At 48.9% G+C, this 23,051-nt stretch overlaps 2 protein-coding genes across 6 annotated transcripts in view; one reads left to right on the top strand and one right to left on the bottom strand.

The window, feature by feature from the left end:
- ercc5 (excision repair cross-complementation group 5) overlaps window positions 1–23,051 on the bottom strand; it is a 287,038-nt gene that overhangs the window by 93,577 nt on the left and 170,410 nt on the right. The window lies entirely within an intron of this gene.
- LOC139275024 (homocysteine S-methyltransferase YbgG) overlaps window positions 1–23,051 on the top strand; it is an 85,244-nt gene that overhangs the window by 873 nt on the left and 61,320 nt on the right. For all 5 annotated transcript variants that reach the window (XR_011595658.1, XM_070891892.1, XM_070891893.1 and 2 more), the window contains exons 2-5: window positions 16,154–16,305; window positions 16,523–16,602; window positions 17,907–18,079; window positions 19,119–19,222. Coding sequence is in view for 4 of the 5 variants with exons in the window: in XM_070891892.1 (XP_070747993.1) it covers window positions 16,571–16,602; window positions 17,907–18,079; window positions 19,119–19,222 (309 nt within the window). In the remaining variant the exon portion in view is untranslated. The remainder of the gene's footprint in view (window positions 1–16,153; window positions 16,306–16,522; window positions 16,603–17,906; window positions 18,080–19,118; window positions 19,223–23,051) is intronic.

Raw genomic sequence — 23,051 nt, 5'->3', positions numbered from 1 at the left:
TGGTCTACAGGGCTGTAATAATACCCGCCCTCCTGTATGGCTCAGAGACATGGACCATGTGCAGTAGACACCTCAAGTCGCTGGAGAAATACCACCAACGATGTCTCTGCACGATCCTGCAAATCCCCTGGGAGGACAGACGCACCAACATCAGCGTCCTCGTCCAGATTAACAACCCCAGCATTGAAGCACTGACCACACTCGATCAGCTCCGCTGGACAGGCCACATTGTTCGCATGCCTGACACAAGACTCCCAAAGCAAGTGCTCTACTCTGAGCTCCTTCATGGCAAACGAGCCAAAGGTGGGCAGCGGAAACGTTACAAGGACACCCTCAAAGCCTCCCTGATAAAGTGCGACATCCCCACTGAAACCTAGGAGTCCCTGGCCAAAGACCATCCTAATTGGAGGAAGCGCATCCGGGAGGGCGCTGAGCACCTCGTGTCTCAACGCCGAGAGCATGAGGAAATCAAGCACAGACAGCAGAAAGAGCGTGCAGCAAACCAGTCCCATCCCCGCCCCCCCTTCCCTCAACTACTATTTGTCCCACCTGTGACAGATTCTGTGGCTCTCATTTTGGACTGTTCAGCCACCAAAGAACTCACTTCAGGAGTGGAAGCAAGTCTTCCTCGATTCCGAGGGACTGCCGATGATGATTATGAAAGCAAGGGTAAAGCAGAACACTGATTGCTTAATTTGTCCTGAAATCAATCAAATTAAGGTGAAGGAAAAGGAGGCGCGGTGTCATTGCTGGTTAAAGAGGAAATTAATGCAATAATAAGAAAGGACATTAGCTTGGATGATGTGGAATCGGTATGGGTAGAGCTGCAGAAAACGCTAGTGGGAGTTGTGTACAGACCACCAAACAGTAGTAGTAAGGTTGGGGACAGCATCAAACAAGAAATTAGGGATGCATGCAATAAAGGTACAGCAGTTATCATGGGTGACTTTAATCTACATATTGATTGGGCTAACCAAACTGGTAGCAATGCGGTGGAGGAGGATTTCCTGGAGTGTATTAGGGATGGTTTCCCAGACCAATTGGGCCCAAGTTTCCACATGATTCGCGCCTGATTTTTAGGAGCAACTGGTGGAGAACGGACTATTTTAGAAATCGCAATTCTCCACATTTTTTTTTCTGCAGTTCTAGTCAGGTAGAACAGTTCTAGTTTCGAACAGAATTTTTTCTTCACAAGGGGGCGTGTCCGGCCACTGACGCCTGATTTGAAAGTTTCCACAGTGAAAATGTACTCCAAACTAAAGTAGAATGGAGCCAGTGAAGATTTTTGTAGAACTGAAAAAACCTGTTCTACACATTAAAAAATCAGGCGCAGGTTACAAATTAGGCGTCCAGAACGAGGGGGAGGGGAAGGGAACTCATTAAATTCGACAATAAATCCTTATTTATACTTCTACAAATATTATACAAATAAATCCAACCTGAATAAACATTTATAAGCCACGAAAAGATTAAATAAACCATCTTCCTACCTGTGTGAAAGTGCTTCAGCCAGGGAGAATTCTGCAGCCATTCGTGCCGCTGAGCGAGAGGGAGGGAGGGAGAGAAGGGGGGTGAGGAGAGAGAGTGAGAGTGAGAAGGGGGGCGAGAGTGAGTGAGAGTGAGAAGGGGGGTGAGAGTGAGAAGGGGGGTGAGAGTGAGAAGAGGGGTGAGAGTGAGAAGGGGGGTGAGAGTGAGAAGGGGGGCGAGGAGAGAGAGAGAAGGGGGCGAGGAGAGAGAGAGAAGGGGGGCGAGGAGAGAGAGAGAAGGGGGGCGAGGAGAGAGAGAGAGAGAAGGGGGGCGAGGAGAGAGAGAAGGGGGGCGAGGAGAGAGAGAGAGAGAGAAGGGGGGCGAGGAGAGAGAGAGAGAGAAGGGGGGCGAGGAGAGAGAGAGAGAGAAGGGGGGCGAGGAGAGAGAGAGAGAGAAGGGGGGCGAGGAGAGAGAGAGAGAGGAAGGGGGGCGAGGAGAGAGAGAGAGAAGGGGGGCGAGGAGAGAGAGAGAGAGAAGGGGGGCGAGGAGAGAGAGAGAGAAGGGGGGCGAGGAGAGAGAGAGAGAGAAGGGGGGCGAGGAGAGAGAGAGAGAGAGAGAGAAGGGGGGCGAGGAGAGAGAGAGAAGGGGGGCGAGGAGAGAGAGAGAGAGAGAGAAGGGGGGCGAGGAGAGAGAGAGAAGGGGGGCGAGGAGAGAGAGAGAAGGGGGGCGAGGAGAGAGAGAGAGAGAAGGGGGGCGAGGAGAGAGAGAGAGAGAAGGGGGGCGAGGAGAGAGAGAGAGAGAAGGGGGGCGAGGAGAGAGAGAGAGAGAGAGAGAAGGGGGGCGAGGAGAGAGAGAGAGAAGGGGGGCGAGGAGAGAGAGAGAAGAGAGAAGGGGGCGAGGAGAGAGAGAGAGAGAGAGAGAAGGGGGGCGAGGAGAGAGAAGGGGGGCGAGGAGAGGAGAGAGAGAGAGAGAGAAGGGGGGCGAGGAGAGAGAGAGAGAGAGAAGGGGGGCGAGGAGAGAGAGAGAGAGAGAAGGGGGGCAGGAGAGAGAGAGAGAGAGAAGGGGGGCGAGGAGAGAGAGAGAGAGAAGGGGGGCGAGGAGAGAGAGAGAGAGAAGGGGGGCGAGGAGAGAGAGAGAGAGAAGGGGGGCGAGGAGAGAGAGAAGGGGGGCGAGGAGAGAGAGAAGGGGGGCGAGGAGAGAGAGAAGGGGGGCGAGGAGAGAGAGAAGGGGGCGAGGAGAGAGAGAAGGGGGGCGAGGAGAGAGAGAAGGGGGGCGAGGAGAGAGAGAGAGAGAGAGAGAGAAGGGGGGCGAGGAGAGAGAGAAGGGGGGCGAGGAGAGAGAGAAGGGGGGCGAGGAGGGCGAGGAGAGAGAGAAGGGGGGCGAGGAGAGAGAGAGAGAGAGAGAGAAGGGGGGCGAGGAGAGAGAGAGAGAAGGGGGGGCGAGGAGAGAGAGAGAGAGAAGGGGGGCGAGGAGAGAGAGAGAGAAGGGGGGCGAGGAGAGAGAGAGAGAAGGGGGGCGAGGAGAGAGAAGGGGGGCGAGGAGAGAGAAGGGGTGCGAGGAGAGAGAAGGGGTGCGAGGAGAGAGAGAGAGAGGGAAGGGGGGCGAGGAGAGAGAGAGAGAGGGAAGGGGGGCGAGGAGAGAGAGAGAGAGAAGGGGGGCGAGGAGAGAGAGAGAGAGAGAGAGAAGGGGGGCGAGGAGAGAGAGAGAGAAGGGGGGCGAGGAGAGAGAGAGAGAAGGGGGGCGAGGAGAGAGAGAGAGAGAGAGAAGGGGGGCGAGGAGAGAGAGAGAGAGAGAGAGAGAGAGAAAGGGGGCGAGGGAGAGAGAGAGAGAGAGAGAAGGGGGGCGAGGAGAGAGAGAGAGAAGGGGGGCGAGGAGGAGAGAGAGAAGGGGGGCGAGGAGAGAGAGAGAGAGAGAAGGGGGGCGAGGAGAGAGAGAGAGAGAAGGGGGGCGAGGAGAGAGAGAGAGAGAGAGAAGGGGGGCGAGGAGAGAGAGAAGGGGGCGAGGAGAGAGAGAAGGGGGCGAGGAGAGAGAGAAGGGGGGCGAGGAGAGAGAGAAGGGGGCGAGGAGAGAGAGAAGGGGGGCGAGGAGAGAGAGAAGGGGGGCGAGGAGAGAGAGAAGGGGGGCGAGGAGAGAGAGAAGGGGGGCGAGGAGAGAGAGAAGGGGGGCGAGGAGAGAGAGAAGGGGGGCGAGGAGAGAGAGAAGGGGGGCGAGGAGTGAGAGAAGGGGGGCGAGGAGTGAGAGAGAGAGAGAGAGAGAGAGAAGGGGGGCGAAGAGAGAGAGAGAAGGGGGGCGAGGAGAGAGAAGGGGGGCGAGGAGAGAGAAGGGGGGCGAGGAGAGAGAAGGGGTGCGAGGAGAGAGAGAGAGAGGGAAGGGGGGCGAGGAGAGAGAGAGAGAGAGAGAGGGAAGGGGGGCGAGGAGAGAGAGAGAGAGAGAGAAGGGGGGCGAGGAGAGAAAGAGAGAAGGGGGGCGAGGAGAGAGAGAGAGAAGGGGGGCGAGGAGAGAGGCGAGGAGAGAGAGAGAGAAGGGGGCGAGGAGAGAGAGAAGGGGGGCGAGGAGAGAGAGAAGGGGGGCGAGGAGAGAGAGAAGGGGGCGAGGTGAGAGAGAGAGAGAGAGAGAGAAGAAGGGGGGCGAAGAGAGAGAGAGAAGGGGGGCGAGGGAGAGAAGGGGGGCGAGGAGAGAGAAGGGGGCGAGGAGAGAGAAGGGGTGCGAGGAGAGAGAGAGAGAGGGAAGGGGGGCGAGGAGAGAGAGAGAGGGAAGGGGGGGAGGGGGAGAGAGAGGAGGGGGCGAGAGAGGGAGGAGGAGAGAGAAGGGGGAGGAGAGGAGGAGAGAGAGAGAAAGGGGGGCGAGGAGAGAGAGAGAGAAGGGGGGCGAGGGAGGGAGGAGAGGAGAGAGAGGAAGGGGGCGAGGAGAGAAGAGAAGGGGGGGCGAGGAGAGAGAGAAGGGGGCGAGGAGAGAGAGAAGGGGGAGGAGAGAGGAAGGGGGGCGAGGAGAGAGAGAAGGGGTTCTGAGAAGAGGGGCGAGGAGAGAGAAGGGGGGCGAGGAGAGAGAGAAGGGGGGCGAGGAGAGAGAGAAGGGGGCGAGGAGAGAGAGAAGGGGGGCGAGGAGAGAGAGAAGGGGGGCGAGGAGAGAGAAGGGGGGCGAGGAGAGAGAGAAGGGGGCGAGGAGAAGAGAGAGAAGGGGGGCGAGGAGAGAGAGAAGGGGGGCGAGGAGAGAGAGAAGGGGGGCGAGGAGAGAGAGAAGGGGGGCGAGGAGAGAGAGAAGGGGGGCGAGGAGAGAGAAGGGGGGGCGAGGAGAAGAGAAGGGGGGCGAGGAGAGAGAGAAGGGGGGCGAGAGAGAGAGAGAGGGAAGGGGGGCGAGGAGAGAGAGAGAGGAAGGGGGCGAGGAGAGAGAGAGAGGGAAGGGGGGCGGAGGAGAGAGAGAGGGAAGGGGGGCGAGGAGAGAGAGAGAGGGAAGGGGGGCGAGGAGAGAGAGAGGGAAGGGGGGCGAGGAGAGAGAGAGAGGGAAGGGGGGCGAGGAGAGAGAGAGAGAGAGAGGGCGAGAGAGAGAGAGAGGAAGGGGGGCGAGGAGAGAGAGAGAGAGAGGGGGAGGGAGAGAGAGGAGGGGAGAGAGAGAAGGGGGGCGAGGAGAGAGAGAGGGAAGGGGGGCGAGGAGAGAGAGAGGGAAGGGGGGCGAGGAGAGAGAGAGGGAAGGGGGGCGAGGAGAGAGAGAGGAAGGGGCGAGGAGAGAGAGAGGGAAGGGGGGCGAGGAGAGAGAGAGGGAAGGGGGGCGAGGAGAGGAGAGAGGGAAGGGGGGCGAGGAGAGAGAGAGGGAAGGGGGGCGAGGAGAGAGAGAGGGAAGGGGGGCGAGGAGAGAGAGAGGAAGGGGAGAGGGCGAGAGAGAGAAGGAAGGGGGGCGAGGAGAGAGAGAGGGAAGGGGGGCGAGGAGAGAGAGAGAGGGAAGGGGGGCGAGGAGAGAGAGAGGGAAGGGGGGCGGAGAGAGAGAGAGAGGAGGGGGGCGAGGAGAGAGAGAGAGAGAGGAGGGGGGCGAGGAGAGAGAGAGAGAAGGGGGGCGAGGAGAGAGAGAGAGAGAGAGAGAAGGGGGGCGAGGAGAGAGCGAGAGGAGGGGGGCGAGGAGAGAGCGAGAGGAGGGGGGCGAGGAGAGAGCGAGAGGAGGGGGGCGAGGAGAGAGCGAGAGGAGGGGGGCGAGGAGAGAGCGAGAGGAGGGGGGCGAGGAGAGAGCGAGAGTAGGGGGGCGAGGAGCGAGAGAGAGGAGGGGGGCGAGGAGAGAGAGAGGAGGGAGGCGAGGAGAGAGAGAGAGAGAGAGAGAGAGAGAGAGAGAGGGGGGGGGCGGGTCGGGGAACAGGAGCGCGGGTCGGGTCAGTCGGGGGGGGGGGCGGGTGTCGGGGCGGGGGGGGAGCGGGTGTCGGGGCGGGGTGGGGAGCAGGTGTCGGGGCGGGGGGGGAGCGGGTGTCGGGGCGGGGTGGGGAGCGGGTGTCGGGGCGGGGGGGGAGCGGGTGTCGGGTCGGGTCGGCGGGGGGAGCGGGTGTCGGGGTGGGGTGGGGGAGCGGGTGTCGGGGCGGGGGGGGAGCAGGTGTCGGGTCGGGTCGGCGGGGGGAGCGGGTGTCGGGCCGGGTCTGGTCGGCGGGTCGGTTCTGGTAGGCGGGGCGGGGGGAGCGGGTGTCTGGTCGGCGGGAGCCGGGGGGGAAGCGGGCGTCGGGTCGGCGGGGGGGGGGGGGGAAGCGGGTGTCTGGTCGGCCGGCGGGGGGGCGCGGGTGTCTGGTCGGCGGGGGGGGGAGCGGGTGTCGGGTCGGGTCTGGTCGGCGGGGGGGGGGAGCGAGTGTCGGGTCTGGTCGGGGGGGGGGGGGGGAAGCAGGAGCTGGCCGTGGGAGGAGCCTCATTGACACAGCCCCAGTGAGGCCATTCAGCCAGGGCTAGGGGCTGCGTGCTTCGGGCCCCTCCCACACACTTCGGCGCCTGGAGCTACTGCACTTGCGTGCCGACTGTAGCGCGCATGTGCAGAGGTCCCGGCACTGTTTTCAGCGCAGGGACCTGGCTCCGCCCCCCCCACAGCTCGTGCTGGCTGCGCCCAGTGCCAGAGGACCTGTAAGTAGGTGGAGAATACCGAGGATTTTTTTAGGCGCTCAGAGGGGCGCCCGTTTTTTTTCTTGTGGAAACTTGGGCCAATATGTCGAGGAAGCAACCAGGGAGCTGGCCATCCTAGACTGGGTGATGTGTAATGAGAAAGGACTAATTAGCAATCTTGTTGTGCGAGACCCCTTGGGGAAGAGTAACCATAACCTTTATTAAGATGGAGAGTGACACAGTTAATTCAGAAACTAGGATCCTGAACTTAAGGAAAGGTAACTTTGATGGTTTGAGGTGTGAATTGGCTAGAATAGGCTGGCGAATGATACCTAAAGATGGTGGATAGGCAATGGCAAACATTTAAAGATCACATGGATGAACTTCAGCAATTGTACATCCCTGTCTGGAGTAAAAATAAAACGGGGAAGGTGGCTCAACTGTGGCTAACAAGGGAAATTAAGGATAGTGTTAAATCCAAGGAAGAGGCATATAAATTGGCCAGAAAAAGCAGCAAACCTGAGGGCTGGGAGAAATTTCGAATTCAGCAGAGGAGGACAAAGGGTTTAATTAAGAGGGGGAAAATAGAGTACGAGAAAAAGCTTGCCGGGAACATAAAAACTGACTTCAAAAGCTTCTATAAATATGTGAAGAGAAAAAGATTGCAGTCAGAATCAGGTGAATTTATAATGGCGAACAAAGAAATGGCAGACCAATTGAACAAATACTTTGGTTCTGTCTTCACGAAGGAAGACACAAACAACCTTCCGGAAGTACTAGGAGACCGAGGATCTAGTGAGAAGGAGGAACTGAAGTATATCCTTGGGCAGGAAATTGTGTTAGGCAAATTGATGGGATTGAAGGCCAATAAACCCCCGGGGCCTGATAGTCTGCATCCCAGAGTACTTAAGGAAGTGGCCCTAGAAATAGTGGATGCATTGGTGATCATTTTCCAACAGTCTATCGACTCTGGATCAGTTCCTATGGACTGGAGGGTAGCTAATGTAACACCACTTTTTAAAAAGGGAGGGAGAGAGAAAATGGGGAATTATAGACCGGTTAGCCTGACATCAGTAGTGGGTAAAATGTTGGAATCAATTATTAAGGATGAAATAGCGCTGCATTTGGAAAGCAGTGACAGGATCGGTCCAAGTCAGCATGGATTTATGAAGGGGAAATCACGCTTGACAAATCTTCTGGAATTTTTTGAGGATGTAACCAGTAGAGTGATCCCACACAAGAGATTGGTGTGCAAAATCAAAGCACATGGTATTGGGGGTAATATACTGACGTGGATAGAGAACTGGTTGGCAGAAAGGAAGCAGAGAGTCGGGATAAACGGGTCCTTTTCAGAATGGCAGGCAGTGACTAGTGGAGTGCCGCAGAGCTCAGTGCTGGGACCCCAGCTCTTTACAATATACATCAATGATTTGGATGAAGGAATTGAGTGGAATATCTCCAAGTTCGCAGATGACACTAAACTGGGTGGCGGTGTGAGCTGTGAGGGGGACGCTAAGAGGCTGCAGGGTGACTTAGTGAGTGGCCAAATGCATGGCAGATGCAGTATAATGTGGATAAATGTGAGGTTATCCACTTTGGGGGCAAAAACGCGAAGACAGAATATTATCTGAATGGTGGCAGATTAGGAAAAGGGGAGGTGCAACGAGACCTGGGTGTTATGGTTCATCAGTCATTGAAAGTTGGCATGCAGGTACAGCAGGCGGTGAAGAAGGCAAATGGTATGTTGGCCTTCATAGCTACAAGATTTGAGTATCGGAGCAGGAAGGTCTTTCTGCAGTTGTACAGGGCCTTGGTGAAGCCTCACCTGGAATATTGTGTTCAGTTTTGGTCTCCTAATCTGAGGAAGGACGTTCTTGCTATTGAGGGAGTGTAGCAAAGGTTCACCAGACTGATTCCTGGGATGGCTGGACTGACATATGAGGAGAGACTGGATCAACTGGTCCTTTATACATTGGAGTTTAGAAGGATGAGAGGGGATCTCATAGAAACGTACAAGATTCTGACGGGACGGGACAGATTCGATGCGGGTAGATTGTTCCCGATGTTGGGTAAGTCCAGAACCAGGGGACACAGTCTTGGGATAAGGGGTAGGCCATTTAGGACTGAGATGAGGAGAAACTTCTTCACTCAGAGAGTTGTTAACCTATGGAATTCCCTGCCGCAGAGAGTTGTTGATGCCAGTTCATTGGATATATTCAAGAGGGAGCTAGATATGGCCCTTACGGCTAAAGGGATCAAGGGGTATGGAGAGAAAGCAGGAAAGGGGTACTGAGGGAATGATCAGCCATGATCGTATCAAATGGTGGTGCAGGCTCGACTGGCCAAATGGCCTATTCCACCTATTTTCTATGTTTCTATGTAAGTGCTGGGTAATGTGCAAATGGTCTGGGGTCCTGAATCAAGTTGGAGTTCAGGAAGCATTCCATTAATTTGATAAACTTAGCACAAAAGATCCAAGAGATATATCCAAAACTGCATGCTCCTAGCTTTTCATTTCTTCTGGGTTCATTGAGATAGAAATGAATACCTAAACACAAACTCAGATGAGATACAGAACAAGGACCTGTAGAAACTGATCCTATCCAACAGGTACAATGTACTTGCTACCTGTGAGGACAAGGATGAAGATTGTTGGAAGGACAACCAGAATGCTGACCATGGCATCTTGGAGCAGGAGGCTGTCCAAAGGGGGGAGTAGGAGGAAAAGTGTAATGTGGTCGTTGTAGGGTATTCAATAATTAGGGGAACAGATAGCATTCTTTGTAAGCAGGATCGAGAGTCTCGCATGGTATGTTGCTAACCTGGTGCTAGGGTAAGGGACATAACATATACATTTTAAACAAACTATTTATATAAATAAATGCAAATTGAATCGCAATTGTGAATTTGTCAGTAAACAACTTTCGGAAGTGGGACAAGTGCAGAATATAACCAGCCAAGCATTTTAAGGTCACGTTGTATCATATTGCTTTAAATGTTTGTTATGATGTGCGTGTTGTGACTGCTGTCCTATTTTCACTCTGATCTTTGTAAACTATTGGAGCTACTGCGCTCATTTCAACTACAACAGAAGTCAACTGCAACCCAGCATGCAAAACAGGATGCCCCCTTTCCAGTTGTTTTCCTAGATTGAAGCTTGTGGGTTCAAGTCCCACTCCAGGGACTCGAGCACAAAAAGAATCTAGGCTGACACTCCAGTGCAGTGCTGAGGGAGCACTGCACTGTCGGAGGTGCTGTCTTTCAGATGAGACATTAAGCCGAGGCCCCGTCTGATGTCTCATGTGGACGTAAAAGATCCCATATCACTAAGTCGAAGAAAAGCAGAGGAGTTATCCCCGGTGTCCTGGCCAATATTTATTCCTCAATCAACTTAACAAAAAACATATTATCTGATCATTATCATATTGCTTTTTGTGGGAGCTTGCTTGTGCGCAAATTGGCAGCTGCATTTCCTACATTACAACATTGACTCTCCAAAAATACTTAATTGGCTGTAAAGTGCTTTGAATCGTCCGGTGGTCGTGAAAGGCGCTATATAAATCCAAGTCTTCTTTCTTACGAAGGATACATGGCAGCACTAACGAGGTGTTAATTGAGATTTGAGCAAGTGCTCCCTTTAAACAGGCACTCCTGTAGACGGGCATATGCAGCACTGTCTTGTCAGAGGCAGCTAATGCTTACATGTCCTATCAGGCCGGCAGAGAAGAAACAATATCAAAGATAGAGATGCGTTTATAGCGGGAATATAATTTTTGGGGTGAAGCAAGTCTGGGTTGCCTGTTCTGACGGCCAGCAAAGCTTATGTTAGTGGACTGGATTTGGTGTGGTGGCAGTGGAATGTTGTGCACCATATAAGGCACGACAAGCGAAGGGGTGTCAGCACTGGTGCGGCTGGTTGCCCAAAGGCAGGAAGGAGAGCACCGTTGGTCGATGTCAGTGGGTGCTGGGCGAAATGGCAAAGTCAAGCCTTGCCGAAATGTATGTAATGGATTTGATCTTGCGGATGAGATGTCCCAACGCAGCTATTATGGAAAACGGCAACAACAAAAATTACTTTTGGCAAGAGCACCTCGAGACTGGCTGCTCTCTGGGCAGCAGTGTTCTCACTGGCAGGTCTCAGTAAAAGTGTCTGACTTTTCTCTCACTTCAGAGCGAATAGCTCTTTGTGCAAATGTATAAAGTGCTGTCTGACAGATAATAGTGCTATGTGTGATTCTTAGTAATAACAGTCTCTTCTGCTGTGTGTTTACTGGCTGCCTTTCCCCTGTAAGAGTGTCACATTGATCTTGCATCAGTTCTGCAAATGTGTAATGCCCACGGTGACTTCTTTTTTTATTTGTCTGTGGCTTTGTTGTAATAATTTTCAATATTGGTAGAATATCAAGCTCAGGTTCGTAGAGCCTTGACTTGCAGCCCACTCTTCAAAGACTAGACCTACCCAATTTTTATAAATGCCTGTAAAGGTTGGGTACCGGAAAGCCCACTGGCTAAAGCACGGCCTCAAATGCAACCGCTTAGAGCTCATAGTGGAAAAACCCCTTCACTTATCTGCACAAAATCACATCGGCCTCATAGATGGTGGGCAGCATTTAATTTCTCCCAATCGCACAGATGTAAAGAAGCAATGGCGAACATTTGCAACACAAGCTTTCATTAGCATCCATATTTAGTTTAAGATCCATTCATTTAAAAAAGGACACATTTATTTGTACTGCCAAAATGGCTGCCATGCTCCACCCTTTGTTTCTGATTGGTCCCTTGGAGGATAAGCCACAGCCTGAACTTTCACAGGAATGTGTAACTGGAACCGCCCATTCCAAGGTTTCACTGACTTTGCAAATTGTAACTCAATCCACTTTGACTTCCTGAAGAGACAGAGGACAGAGCTCCCCAGAAGACAGCAAGGGCCAGCCAAAGTGCTTTACCCCAGTCCAAGTACATCTCTTTTCCCCCCCCCCCCCCAACCAAAGTGCCTTATCCCAGTCCAAGTGCAGGCCTCCCCCAGCCGAAGTGCCGGACAGATGCCTGTCTGTCAAAAAAAAGTGTAGTACAAATAGTTACATTGTTTAAAAAATATATTAACTTTATTCAAAACAACCTTGCACCCTTAGATGTAATTTCTACATTGTTGACTAGAACATAAGAATTAGGAACAGGAGTCGGCCATCTAGCCCCTCGAGCCTGCTCCGCCATTCAACAAGATCATGGCTGATCTGGCTGTGGACTCAGCTCCACTTACCCGCCTGCTCCCCATAACTCTTAATTCCCTTATTGGTTAAAAATCTATCTATCTGTGACTTGAATACATTCAATGAGCTAGCCTCAACTGCTTCCTTGGGCAGAGAATTCCACAGATTCACAACCCTCTGGGAGAAGAAATTCCTTCTCAACTCAGTTTTAAATTGGCTCCCCCGTATTTTGAGGCTGTGCCCCCAGTTCTAGTTTCCCCTACCAGTGGAAACAACCTCTCTGCCTCTATCTTGTCTATCCCTTTCATTATTTTAAATGTTTCTATAAGATCACCCCTCATCCTTCTGAACTCCAACGAGTAAAGACCCAGTCTACTCAATCTATCATCATAAGGTAACCCCCTCATCTCCGGAATTAGCTTAGTGAATCGTCTCTGTGACCCCTCCAAAGCCAGTATATCCTTCCTTAAGTAAGGTGACCAAAACCTCACGCAGTACTCCAGGTGCGGCCTCACCAATACCCTATACAGTTGCAGCAGGACCTCCCTGCTTTTGTACTCCATCCCTCTCGCAATGAAGGCCAACATTCCATTCGCCTTCCTGATTACAGTTTGCAGATTTTTTTGGTTCCATGGTGTGCTGCTTTTTTGCACAGTGTTACATTTACATTGAACGTGACATTGCTACAGAAATCCACAAAGCACCAAAGGCTACAGAAGATCGGACACTCCATCAATTCTCGTGCTGTTGCTAACCCCACTCCCACCATTACCCCAGGACCCGCGCTTATACAGCACACACTCCTACTTAGCCATGACCGAGAGCATGTTCATCACTTTCAATCCAGACATTCTGCGCTACGCAAGAGCTGTAAGCCCACTAAATGAAATTCTGCCGCGCCCTGCTCTTATCCCTTTTTCCCCACCCTGCCAGCTCCAGCTGGTTGTTCCTCCATTCACAGGCTCAGGTGCACTTTATGCCGCGGTCTCTCCAGTTGTTCGCACTTTGGGTATTGGGCCCCTCCCCCCACTCCAGCTCACTGTTGTGTGTGGCGTGTGAATTTCAGTGCGTAGTACCTTACAGATCGCTGCATGGCAGCGAACCAACGCATCTTAGAGGGAATGTTGGTTAGGGTGTGTGGCCCAAATAAGTTTTCTTTATCCAAACGCATGGAGTATAAGGAACAAATTGAATTACAGGTGCAAATTCAACTTGGAGGATACGGCATGGTATCCATTACTTAAGACATGGCTGCAAGCTGGTCAGAACTGGGAACTAAATATACCAGGTGAGAGGGTCTATGGGAAGAATAGGAAATCTGATAGAGGGAGAGGAGTAGCATTAGTGATTAAAGATTAAATTACTTCTGTGATAAGTGATGATATAAGGAGAGGTAAGCAGGCAGGGGAGACTTTTTGGGTAGAATTAAGAAATAGAAAAGGATTTAAGAATGTAGTGGGAGTTGTATACAGGCATCCTGATATTATCTGTGAAGTAGCAGAATGTATTAATGCAGAGATTAGACCAGCGTGTAGCAAAGGCAGAGTGGCTTCCATAGGGGAATTTTAACTTCCATTAGATTGGGATAAGCAGACACACTCATGTCAGAAAGGGAATGAGTTTCCTGAGTGTGTTCAGGATAGTTTTCTGCAGCAGTATATCTGAGAATCAACAAAGGGGCAGGCCTTATTAGAATTAATAATGAGCAATGAGCCAGATTTAGTTAACAGCCTCCTCTGTTCTAAGGAAAACAAATCCAGCCTATCCAATCTGTCCTCATAGCTAAGATTCTCCACTCCAGCAACATACTCGTAAGTCTCTTCAGTACCCTCAAGTGCAGTCACGTCCTTCCTGTAATGCGGTGACCAGACTGCACGCATTTCTTTCAGGCCTGGGGATTTATCCACTTTCAAAGCTGCTGAGCCCCTTAATACTTCCCCTCTCACTGTTTATCTCGTCTAATATTTCACACGCCGCCTCCCTGGTTGCAAAGTCTGCATCGCCCCTCTCTTGTGAAAACAGATGCCTCCACACACAGATTTTCTTTGTGGTCTCTAATAGGCCCCACTCTTGCTCTAGTTATCCTCTTGCTCAATGTATTTATAAAACATCTTTTGGGTCTCCCTGATTTTACTTGCCAACATTCTTTCATGCTCTCTTTGCTTTCTTGATATTTTTATTAATTGGACCCCTGCACTTCTTATACACCTCTAGAATTTCTGCAGTATTGAGTTCTCTGTATCTGTCATAAGCTTCCCTTCTATTCTTTATCTTATCCTGTATATCCCTTGACATGCAGGGGGCTCTAGATTTGTTAGCCCCACCCTTTTTTTTTAAGGGAACATACTTGTTTTGTACCCTCAGGATCTCCTCCTTAAATGCCTCCCACTTCTCTGACTCTGATTTGCCTCAAGTAGCCGTTTCCAATCCACTTTGGCTTTACCCCAATTTGTCCTTTTCCATAACTACCCAAAATCTTACTGAATTATGATCACTTGCACCAAAAAGCTCTCCCACTGATAACCCTTCCACCTGCCCCTCTTCATTCCCCTAAACCAAGTTCAGAACCGCCCCCTCCCTTCTTGGGCTTGTTACATACTGGCTAAAGAAGTACTCCTGAATATATTTTAGACATTCCGCACCCTCTGTACCATTCGCACTACTTTTCTCCCAGTTAATATTAGGGTAGTTAAAATCCCCCACTATTACAGGTCAATAGTTTTTGCACTTCACAGCAATTTGCCCACATTTGTTCTATCTCCCTCTGGCTGTTTGGGAGTCTATAGTACACTCCCAGTAGTGTGATCGCCCCTTTTTTGTTCTTTTAATTCTGTCCATATGGCCTTGTTTGATGACCCCTCTAACATCATATCCCTTCTCACAGCTGTAATTGTTTCTTTACGATCCCCCCCCCCCCACCCTGTGTTTTTTTAAACCCCCCCCCCCCCCCCTCTGTCCTGTCTAAAAACCCTGTAACCAGGAATGTTGAGCTGCCATACCTGCCCTTCTTTCAGCCATGTGTCTCAGTAATAGCAATAATATTGTACTCCCAAGTGTCTCTCAGCTCATCTGCCTTATTTCCTATACTACTTACATTGAAGTATATACCATTTAGTGGTGCCAAACTCATTTATCTATTTTCCAGCCCTTGTTTCCTCTGTCTTCGAAATTCACTTTCTACTTTTGTGCTGCCCAATTCCAGCTTTGCTTCGCTCCCCACTGAATCTATTCTCGAGTTCCCATCCCCCTGCCAAGCCAGTTTAAACCCTCCCAACAGCGAGCTCTGGTGCAACCTGTCCGACTTGTACAGGTCCCACCTCCCCCAGAAACGGTCCCAATGCCTCAGGAATCTAAAGCCCTCCCACCTGCACCATCTCTCCAGCCACGCATTCATCTTCTCTATCCTCCTATTTCTGTGCTCACTAGCACGTGGCACCGGCAGTAACCCAGAGCCCAGAGATTACTACATTTAAGGTCCTGCTTTTTAATCTCTCTCCTAGCTCCCTAAACTGTGCCTGCAGGACCTCATCCCTCTTTGCACCTATGTCATTGGTCCCGATATGGACCATGACCTCTTGCGGTTCACCCTCTCATCCCAGAATGTCTTGCAGCCACTCTGACATCCTTGACTCTGGCACCAGGGAGGCAACTACCATCCTGGAGTCACATCTGCAGCCGCAGAAACGCCTGTCTACTCCCCTGACTATGGAATCCCTTACCACTATTGCTCTTCCATTCTTCTTCCTCCGCCCCCCCCCCACCTCCATCCTTCCTGTGCAGCTGAGCCACCCCTGGTGCCGTGGACTTGGCTCTGGCTGCACTTCTCAGAGGCACCATCGCCCTCACCAGTACTCAGAACAGAATACTGGTTGGAGAATGAGATGGACTCTGGACTCTGCATTACCTGCTCGTCGTCCTCTTCTGTCTGGTGGTCACCCCTTGCCTCTCTGCCTACACACTCTTAAGCTGCAGCGTGACTACCTCTAGAAATGTGCTATCCATGAAATTCTCAGTCTTGCGGATGCACTGCTCCTGCTCCAAGATGCAGAGCTCAAGTTGCTGCAGCTGGTGAATGGGTTTAATGGGTAAAACAACAGATGATCAGTGGGAGGTGTTCAAAAAGGACTTTTAATGTGACACAGAACTAGTTTATACCCCAAAGGGGCATGAACTCTACTTGCCAAAAAAAAAGCCATGGACGAGTAAAAAGGTCAGGGACAACAAATTAAACGGAAAAGCATACAAGAATGCAAAATATAACACACATCCTGGTGAATGAGAGAGATAGAATGAACAGCAAAGGGTGACAAAACAGATAGTACCAGCTCCATATGGACCTGGTGAGGCCACCTTTCAGGGCCAATATAAATGAAAATGGGGAAATGGCAGATATGCTAAATAATTACTTTGCATCAGTATTTACAGTAGAGGAAGAGGACAGTGTTCTGGAAATCCTAAGGAAACTAACGGCTAAAATTCCGGTCGGAGGCTTCCTTCGGATGAACTCCTCCGACCTCGGTTGACTGAGTCGAAGGCCTTTGTGAAGTCAAAGAAGGCCATGTACAAAGGTTGGTGCTGCTCCCTACATTTTTCTTGGTTTTGTCGCGTGGTGAAAATCGGAGATTAATAGCTTTTTGTTAACCAAATGAATGAAGGGATCTGGGCCAAAGATGGGTATATGGCGTTCGATCGCAGATCAGCCTTGATCTCATTGAATGGTAAAACAGGCTTGAGGGGCTAAGTGGCCTACATTTTTATGTTCCTATGTTTCCTGTTTCCTAACAGTAATGAAGAAAATAATGGCACTAAAGTGTGACAAATACCCAGGACCAGATGGTTTTCATCCAGAGTTTTAAAAGAAGTAGGTGAGAACGTTGCAGATGCTCCAATTATGGGCTGAATTTTTACTTTGAAGAGTGCAAATTTGCGAGCAGATGGACATTTAAAAACGCTGAAATTGAAAAAGACTGACTCACTCGGATTTATATAGCGCCTTTCACAACCACAGCATGTCTCAAAGCGCTTTACAGCCAATGAAGTACTTTTGGAGTGTAGTCACTGTTGGAATGTAGGAAACGCGGCAGCCAATTTGTACAGAAGCACGCTCCCACAAACAGCAATGTGATAATGACCAGATATTCTGTTTTTTTGATATGTTGATTGAGGGATAAATATTGGCCAGGACAAATATCAAAGTTAACCTTAAAAATGCAACCGTTATGCTGCCGGAGGTGGGTATGAGAAGGGTTGCGCTGTTTGGCATTCCACAGAACTCTCCCTGCAGAACAGCAGTGCAGCATGCCTTGAATGAGCCTGAGATATAAAGGCTCCAGTTGGGGTGGAATGTAGAATGTTTCAGTATAAGGGGTGTGTTGCAGTTGTGTGAGGCGGACTGGTTGGGCTGGGTGCTCTTTGCCTTTCCGTCATTGTTCATGGGTTTATATATAACCTTTAGGGCTGCTGACCAAGGGCCGCTGCGGCACTTTGTCAGCCGGCGCGGACACGATGGGCCGAAATGGCCGCCTTCTGCGCTGTAAACTTCTATGTAAGGGCCTTCAGTCACTGGCAGTGCCGTGCCTACGATGAGGTTTGACTGCAGGTCATCTTTGAGGCAGGGGCATCACTTCGTTACTGATTTCCTTGTGAATTTGAGCCGATACAAGCATTGCTCTTCTGACCAATTGAGGTATAGTCTACATCTATTAATTCAAGGTTGATTTTGTTTGAAAAACTGTTTTATTGTGGATGTTGGAAAAAGGCGGCAGTGCCATAACAATTGGCACAAAGTCTTAACCACCTAAAAAGAAACAGGAAAGAACAAGAAGAAAGCATCACAATATTCCTGCCAGTCTTACTGTAATGTTGTTTAAATCCACAATGAATAGAGAGCATAGCAGCCCTGGAAACTCATTTTATGTGGGCAGGTAGATTAATCAGCGATATGCTGGGTGTAGACCCTGGAAATTTGGGATAGTGTTAAATTCATGTCATATGTTGGCTAATTTACCTATGTCTGATGGTAAACCTACTGACACTTCCTATGCCATTCAAAAATATTGCCAGTAGATTCAACAGGGTACTAAAAGGGCAGAGATCCAGCACAACAATTTTGCCCTTTTCCTGAATTTTAACATTAAAACTATTTTTAAGTATATTGTTTTACTTCTAGGTACCTTTGCAGTGGTGCTGATGTCATTATCACAGCCACATACCAAGCGAGTGTGGCAGGATTTGTTAAGTATCTTAATTTGAAGTCAGAGGAGGCAGCCTTGCTCTTGCAGTCAGGAGTGCAACTTGCTAAAGAGGCTGTTGAGGAGTTTCTCTCAGAATCCAGAAGTTCAGGTAAGTTCTGCAGCTACTGCTGGTTTTTCATTTAGGAGATATTTGAACAATTTTCTGACTTACTTTTCAGTTTCACTCCAGAATCTATATTATACAAGTGATGGTACTGAAATTTTGCATGTATTTTCCCAAACACATTGAGAAACAAAAATGTAAATCTGTATTGTTTCTGTATGAAATGTGGATTTAAAGTAATACTTTCTTAGGCTGCAAATTCCTCAAGTGTTCAAATGTCAATTTTAGTCTGAAATTTTAGCCAGTATTAATATATTTACTAAAATGGGGCTATTAGTCCATACTGTTTTATTTTTGACCAAGTAATAAATAAGGTGTGTTGGCACAGACTTGAGTCATTACCAACTTAAAATTATTCATGAGTTTCCAGAAACTAAGCAAAGCACTCAATTTTGACAGCTATGAAATTCAGTTAGTGGAGTGATTAGAATCATCAGCACTGTGAACACATTTTCAAATATTTTAGAAAGAATATGGAGGTAATTTAGTGAAATCATTATTATGTTTAGTAGACTTTCCAAGTTTTTTTTCTCCTTTTCCCAGTTTTCTTTCCTCCGATCTTGAAGACATTGACTCATGCAGAGGTTTGGTCCAAGGAATGTTAGTCACCCTTCAGTACTTGGCTTAAGTGGTTGTTATTTATGTATGAGCCTTAACAGTGAATGTAAGCAGATTACTTGATTGCAAGGAGCATCATGGCCGAGCCCAATATTGTCCCTGCCCAACATCCACATGCACACTTCCAGCAGGGGTCACTTAGTAATGATCAGGAGTGGAAATCCAGGCTGTTTCCACTTCCTAATCCAGAATGCTAAAGTTAATTGTAGCACCCTAACCACCAACTGTCTCTTCAGACAGGGGATTGAACCTGGAAAAATCCTGATCAGTATAGCTAAGCTGCTCATTGGATAAATTTGCTGGCCTTTGAGGTAGCCTCTTTCTGCAAGATTTTAATCATAATTTAATTAATTCTAGGTTTTCATATTAACTTGTTAACCTGATGAAAATATTTTGTGATTTTAAGAGAGGGGAAAACCTCGGATTGCAGGTTCCATTGGGCCTTACGGAGCTTTTATGCATGATGGTTCTGAATATTCAGGGAACTATGTGGAATGGATGGATAAAGAGGTACGTATCAAATTGGATATGAATTTATTTGAGTGACTGAGCAGGTAGCAACTTTAATAGCCAGTTTCTGTACAGAGTATTGTTTGCTCAACTACTTGTATGTAACATCTGTTTGGGTCTTAAACCTCTCAAAGAATTTGAGCTGGAGTTAGATGTAGTCCTTACTACTAGGGGGATCAAGGGGTATGGCGAGAAAGCAGGAATGGGGTACTGAAGTTGCATGTTCAGCCATGAACTCATTGAATGGCGGTGCAGGCTCGAAGGGCCGAATGGTCTACTCCTGCACCTATTTTCTATGTTTTTATGTTTGTCTTCTGCTACCCCTGTTAGCACCTTGGAGGGGCAGCAATGGCGGCGGTAAGCACTTCCGGGCGCTGGGACATTCGGTGCCGGTTTCGAGGGGGCCCAAAAGTGGCAAGCCGGTGTGCAACGCCCCTGGTTGCGACATCGGCTCGATTTTTGGCTGCCGCCTGACCCGTACTACTCCGTAGAGCGCCCTGTGGAAGCTGGCGTTCCAAGCTGCAGCGACCCGCAGTGAGGTAAGTAATGTCAATCTCGGGTAAGTGTGATTGTTTTTTTTTTCCCGATTTATGCTGTGGTGGCGTGAGTTATGTATTGGGAATGTTTTTGGTGAATTCTTTTCAGTTTCCCCCCCCCCCGGCCCGAGGAGCCTCTTGTGGCGCTCTGAACTTAGCTTGGAATTTTCGCTTGTTCAGCCAGCCTCTTGCCCTAAAAGAGGTGTGCAACGCCTGCCTTAGTGCTCCACTCCAAACTCAGGGCCCAGCTGAGGAATTTTGCGGCAGCAGACTCAATCCATTTGCCGGCGTAAAATTTACCGCTCCGCCTGGCACAGAGGTGCGACCCAATTTCTCTCCCACAGTATCTACGAGCCATTTTCTGTAAAGTATTACTTGCTGAAGTTCTCTTATTAATATCTGTTTGGGTCTTAACCCTGTTAAAGAGACAGGAGTAATGATTATGGTACTGGATTCGAGGTTGTGAGTACAATTCCCCTATGAGAACTTATGAAATTGCATCTGGGAAGGGACCTCCAGCCCACACGAAATGATCGACTCTAGATACCCTCTAAAGAGTATTTGGCTCTAGGGATATTCAATGAATCCAACCTTGCCAGTGTCGCCAATAACCACAATGTTTTTTTTAAATGAATCACTGCTTTGGATAGACTTTCTTTTTTGCAGTTTAATTTTTACAGTGAAAGGGACATTGTCCAAATTAAAAAGTATTTAACAAAGCTCAGGAGGAAGAATTGCATTGTTTTTGCCTCAATCATGTCATCCTCAAGCAATTGTGTAGTGTTCCTGAGCTTCAAAAATGTAGATCCTGCCTTACGAACCTAATTGCATTCTTTGAGGAAGAAGGGTGGATAATAAGAACATAAGAAATAAGAGCAGGAGTAAGCCATACGGCCCCTCGACTCAGCTCCACTTCCCTGCCCGCCTTATTCCCTTATTGGTTAAGAAACTGTTTATCTCTGTTTTAAATTTATTCAATGACCCAGCTTCCACAGCTTTCTGAGGCAGTGAATTCCATACATTTACAACCCTGTGAGAGAAGAAATTCCTCCTCATCTCAGTTTTAAATGGGAGGTCCCTTATTCTAAGATTATGCCCTCTAGTTCTAGTCTCCCCTATCAGTGGAAACATCCTCTCTGCATCCACCTTGTCAAGCCCCCTCATAATCTTACACATTTCGATAAGATCACCTCTCATTCTTCTGAATTCCAATGAGTAGAGATCCAACCTACTCAACCTTTCCTCATAAGTCAACCGCCTCATCTCCGGAATCAACCTAGTGAACCTTCTCTGAACTGCCTCCAAAGCAAGTATATCCTTTCTTAAATATGGAAACCAAAACTGGACGCTATATTCCAGGTATGGCCTCACCAATAACCTGTATAACTGTAGCAAAACTTCCCTACTTTTATATGCCATCACCTTTGCAATAAAGGCCAAGATTCTATTGGCCTTCCTGATCACTTGCTGTACCTGCATACTATCCTTTTGTGTTTCATGCACAAGTACCCCCAGGTCCCGCTGTACTGCAGCACTTTGCGATTTTTCTCCATTTAATTAATAACTTGCCCTTTGATTTTTTTCTGCCAAAGTGTATAACCTCACACTTTACAACATTATACTCCATCTGCCAAATTTTTGCCCACTCACTTAGCCTGTCTATGTCCTTTTGCAGATTTTTTGTGTCCTCCTTACACATTGCTTTTCCCCCCATCTTTGTATCATCAGCAAACTTGCTACGTTACACTCGGTCCCTTCGTCCAAGTCATTAATATAGATTGTAAATAGTTGGGGTCCCAGCACTGATCCCTGCGGCACCCCACTAGTTACTGATTGCCAACCCGAGAATGAACCGACTCTCTGTTTTCTGTTAGTCAATCCTCTATCCATGCTAATATATTACCCCCAACCCCGGGAACTTTTATCTTGTGCAGTAACCTTTTATGTGGCACCTTGTCAAATGCCTTCTGGAAGTCCAAATACACCACATCAGCTGGTTCCCCTTTATCCACCCTGTTCGTTACATCCTCAAAGAACTCCAAATTTTTCAAACATGACTTCCCTTCATAAATCCATGCTGACTCTGCCTGACTGAATTATGTTTTTCCAAATGTCCTGCTACTGCCTCTTTAATAATGGACTCCAACATTTTCTCAGTCACAGATGTTAGGCTAACTGGTCTATAGTTTCCTGCATTTTGTCTGCCTCCTTTTTTGAATAGGGGTGTTACATTTGCAGTTTTGCAATCTACTAGGATCTCCCCAGAATCCAGGGAATTTTGGTAAATTACAACCACTATCCCTGCCGTTACTTCTCTTAAGACCCTAGGATGCAAGTCATCAGGTCCTGGGGATTTATCCGCCTTTAGTCCCATTATCTTACTGAGTACCATCTCCTCAGTGATAGCCCCTTGACTGTCCACTGTTGGAATATTGTTAGTGTCCTCTACTGTAAAGACTGATACAAAATATTTGTTCAGAGTTTCTGCATGTTCCCCATAACTAATTCCCCGGTCTCGTCCTCTAAGGGACCAACATTTACTTTAGCTACTTTTTTCCTTTTTATATACCTATAGAAACTCTTGCTGTCTGTTTTTATATTTTGTCTAGTTTACTTTCATAGCCTATCTTCCCTTTTTTAATCATTTTTTTAGTTATTCTTGCTGGCTTTTAAAAGCTTCCCAATCTTTAGGGTACTGAAGTTGCATGATCAGCCATGATCATATTGAATAGTGGTGCAGGCTCGAAGGGCCGAATGGCCTACTCCTGCACCTATTTTCTATGTTTCTGTCCTCCCACTAGTTTTGGCCACCTTGTATGCCTTTGTTTTTAGTTGGATACAATCCTTTATTTCTTTAGTTAGCCACGGGTGGCTATCTTTTCTTTTACACCCTTTCCTCCTCACTGGAATATATTTTTCTTGAGAGTTGTGAAATATCTCCTTAAATGTACGCCACTGTTCATCAACCGTCCCACACTTTAATCTAGTTTCCCAGTCCACTTTAGCCAACTCTGCCCTCATGCCTTCATAGTCTCCTTTATTTAAATTTTGTACGCTGGTTTGAGGTCCAACTTTCTCACCCTCCATCTGAATTTGAAATTCAACCCTGCTATGATCACTTATTTGAAGAGGATCCTTTACGAGGAGATTGTTTGTTAATCTTGTCTCATTACACAGGACCAGATCTAAGAGAGCCTGCTTTGATTTCCAGAAACTGTTTGATAAAGTACCACAAAGAATGCTATTGGATAACATTAGGTAGTATGGGATTATTGGACAGATACTGTGTTGGA

Source organism: Pristiophorus japonicus, chromosome 10 (genome assembly GCF_044704955.1).
Source record: "Pristiophorus japonicus isolate sPriJap1 chromosome 10, sPriJap1.hap1, whole genome shotgun sequence".
NCBI lineage: Eukaryota > Metazoa > Chordata > Chondrichthyes > Pristiophoridae > Pristiophorus > Pristiophorus japonicus.
The sequence above is the reverse complement of the archived record's forward strand: the minus strand, read 5'-3'. Positions and strand labels throughout refer to the sequence as shown.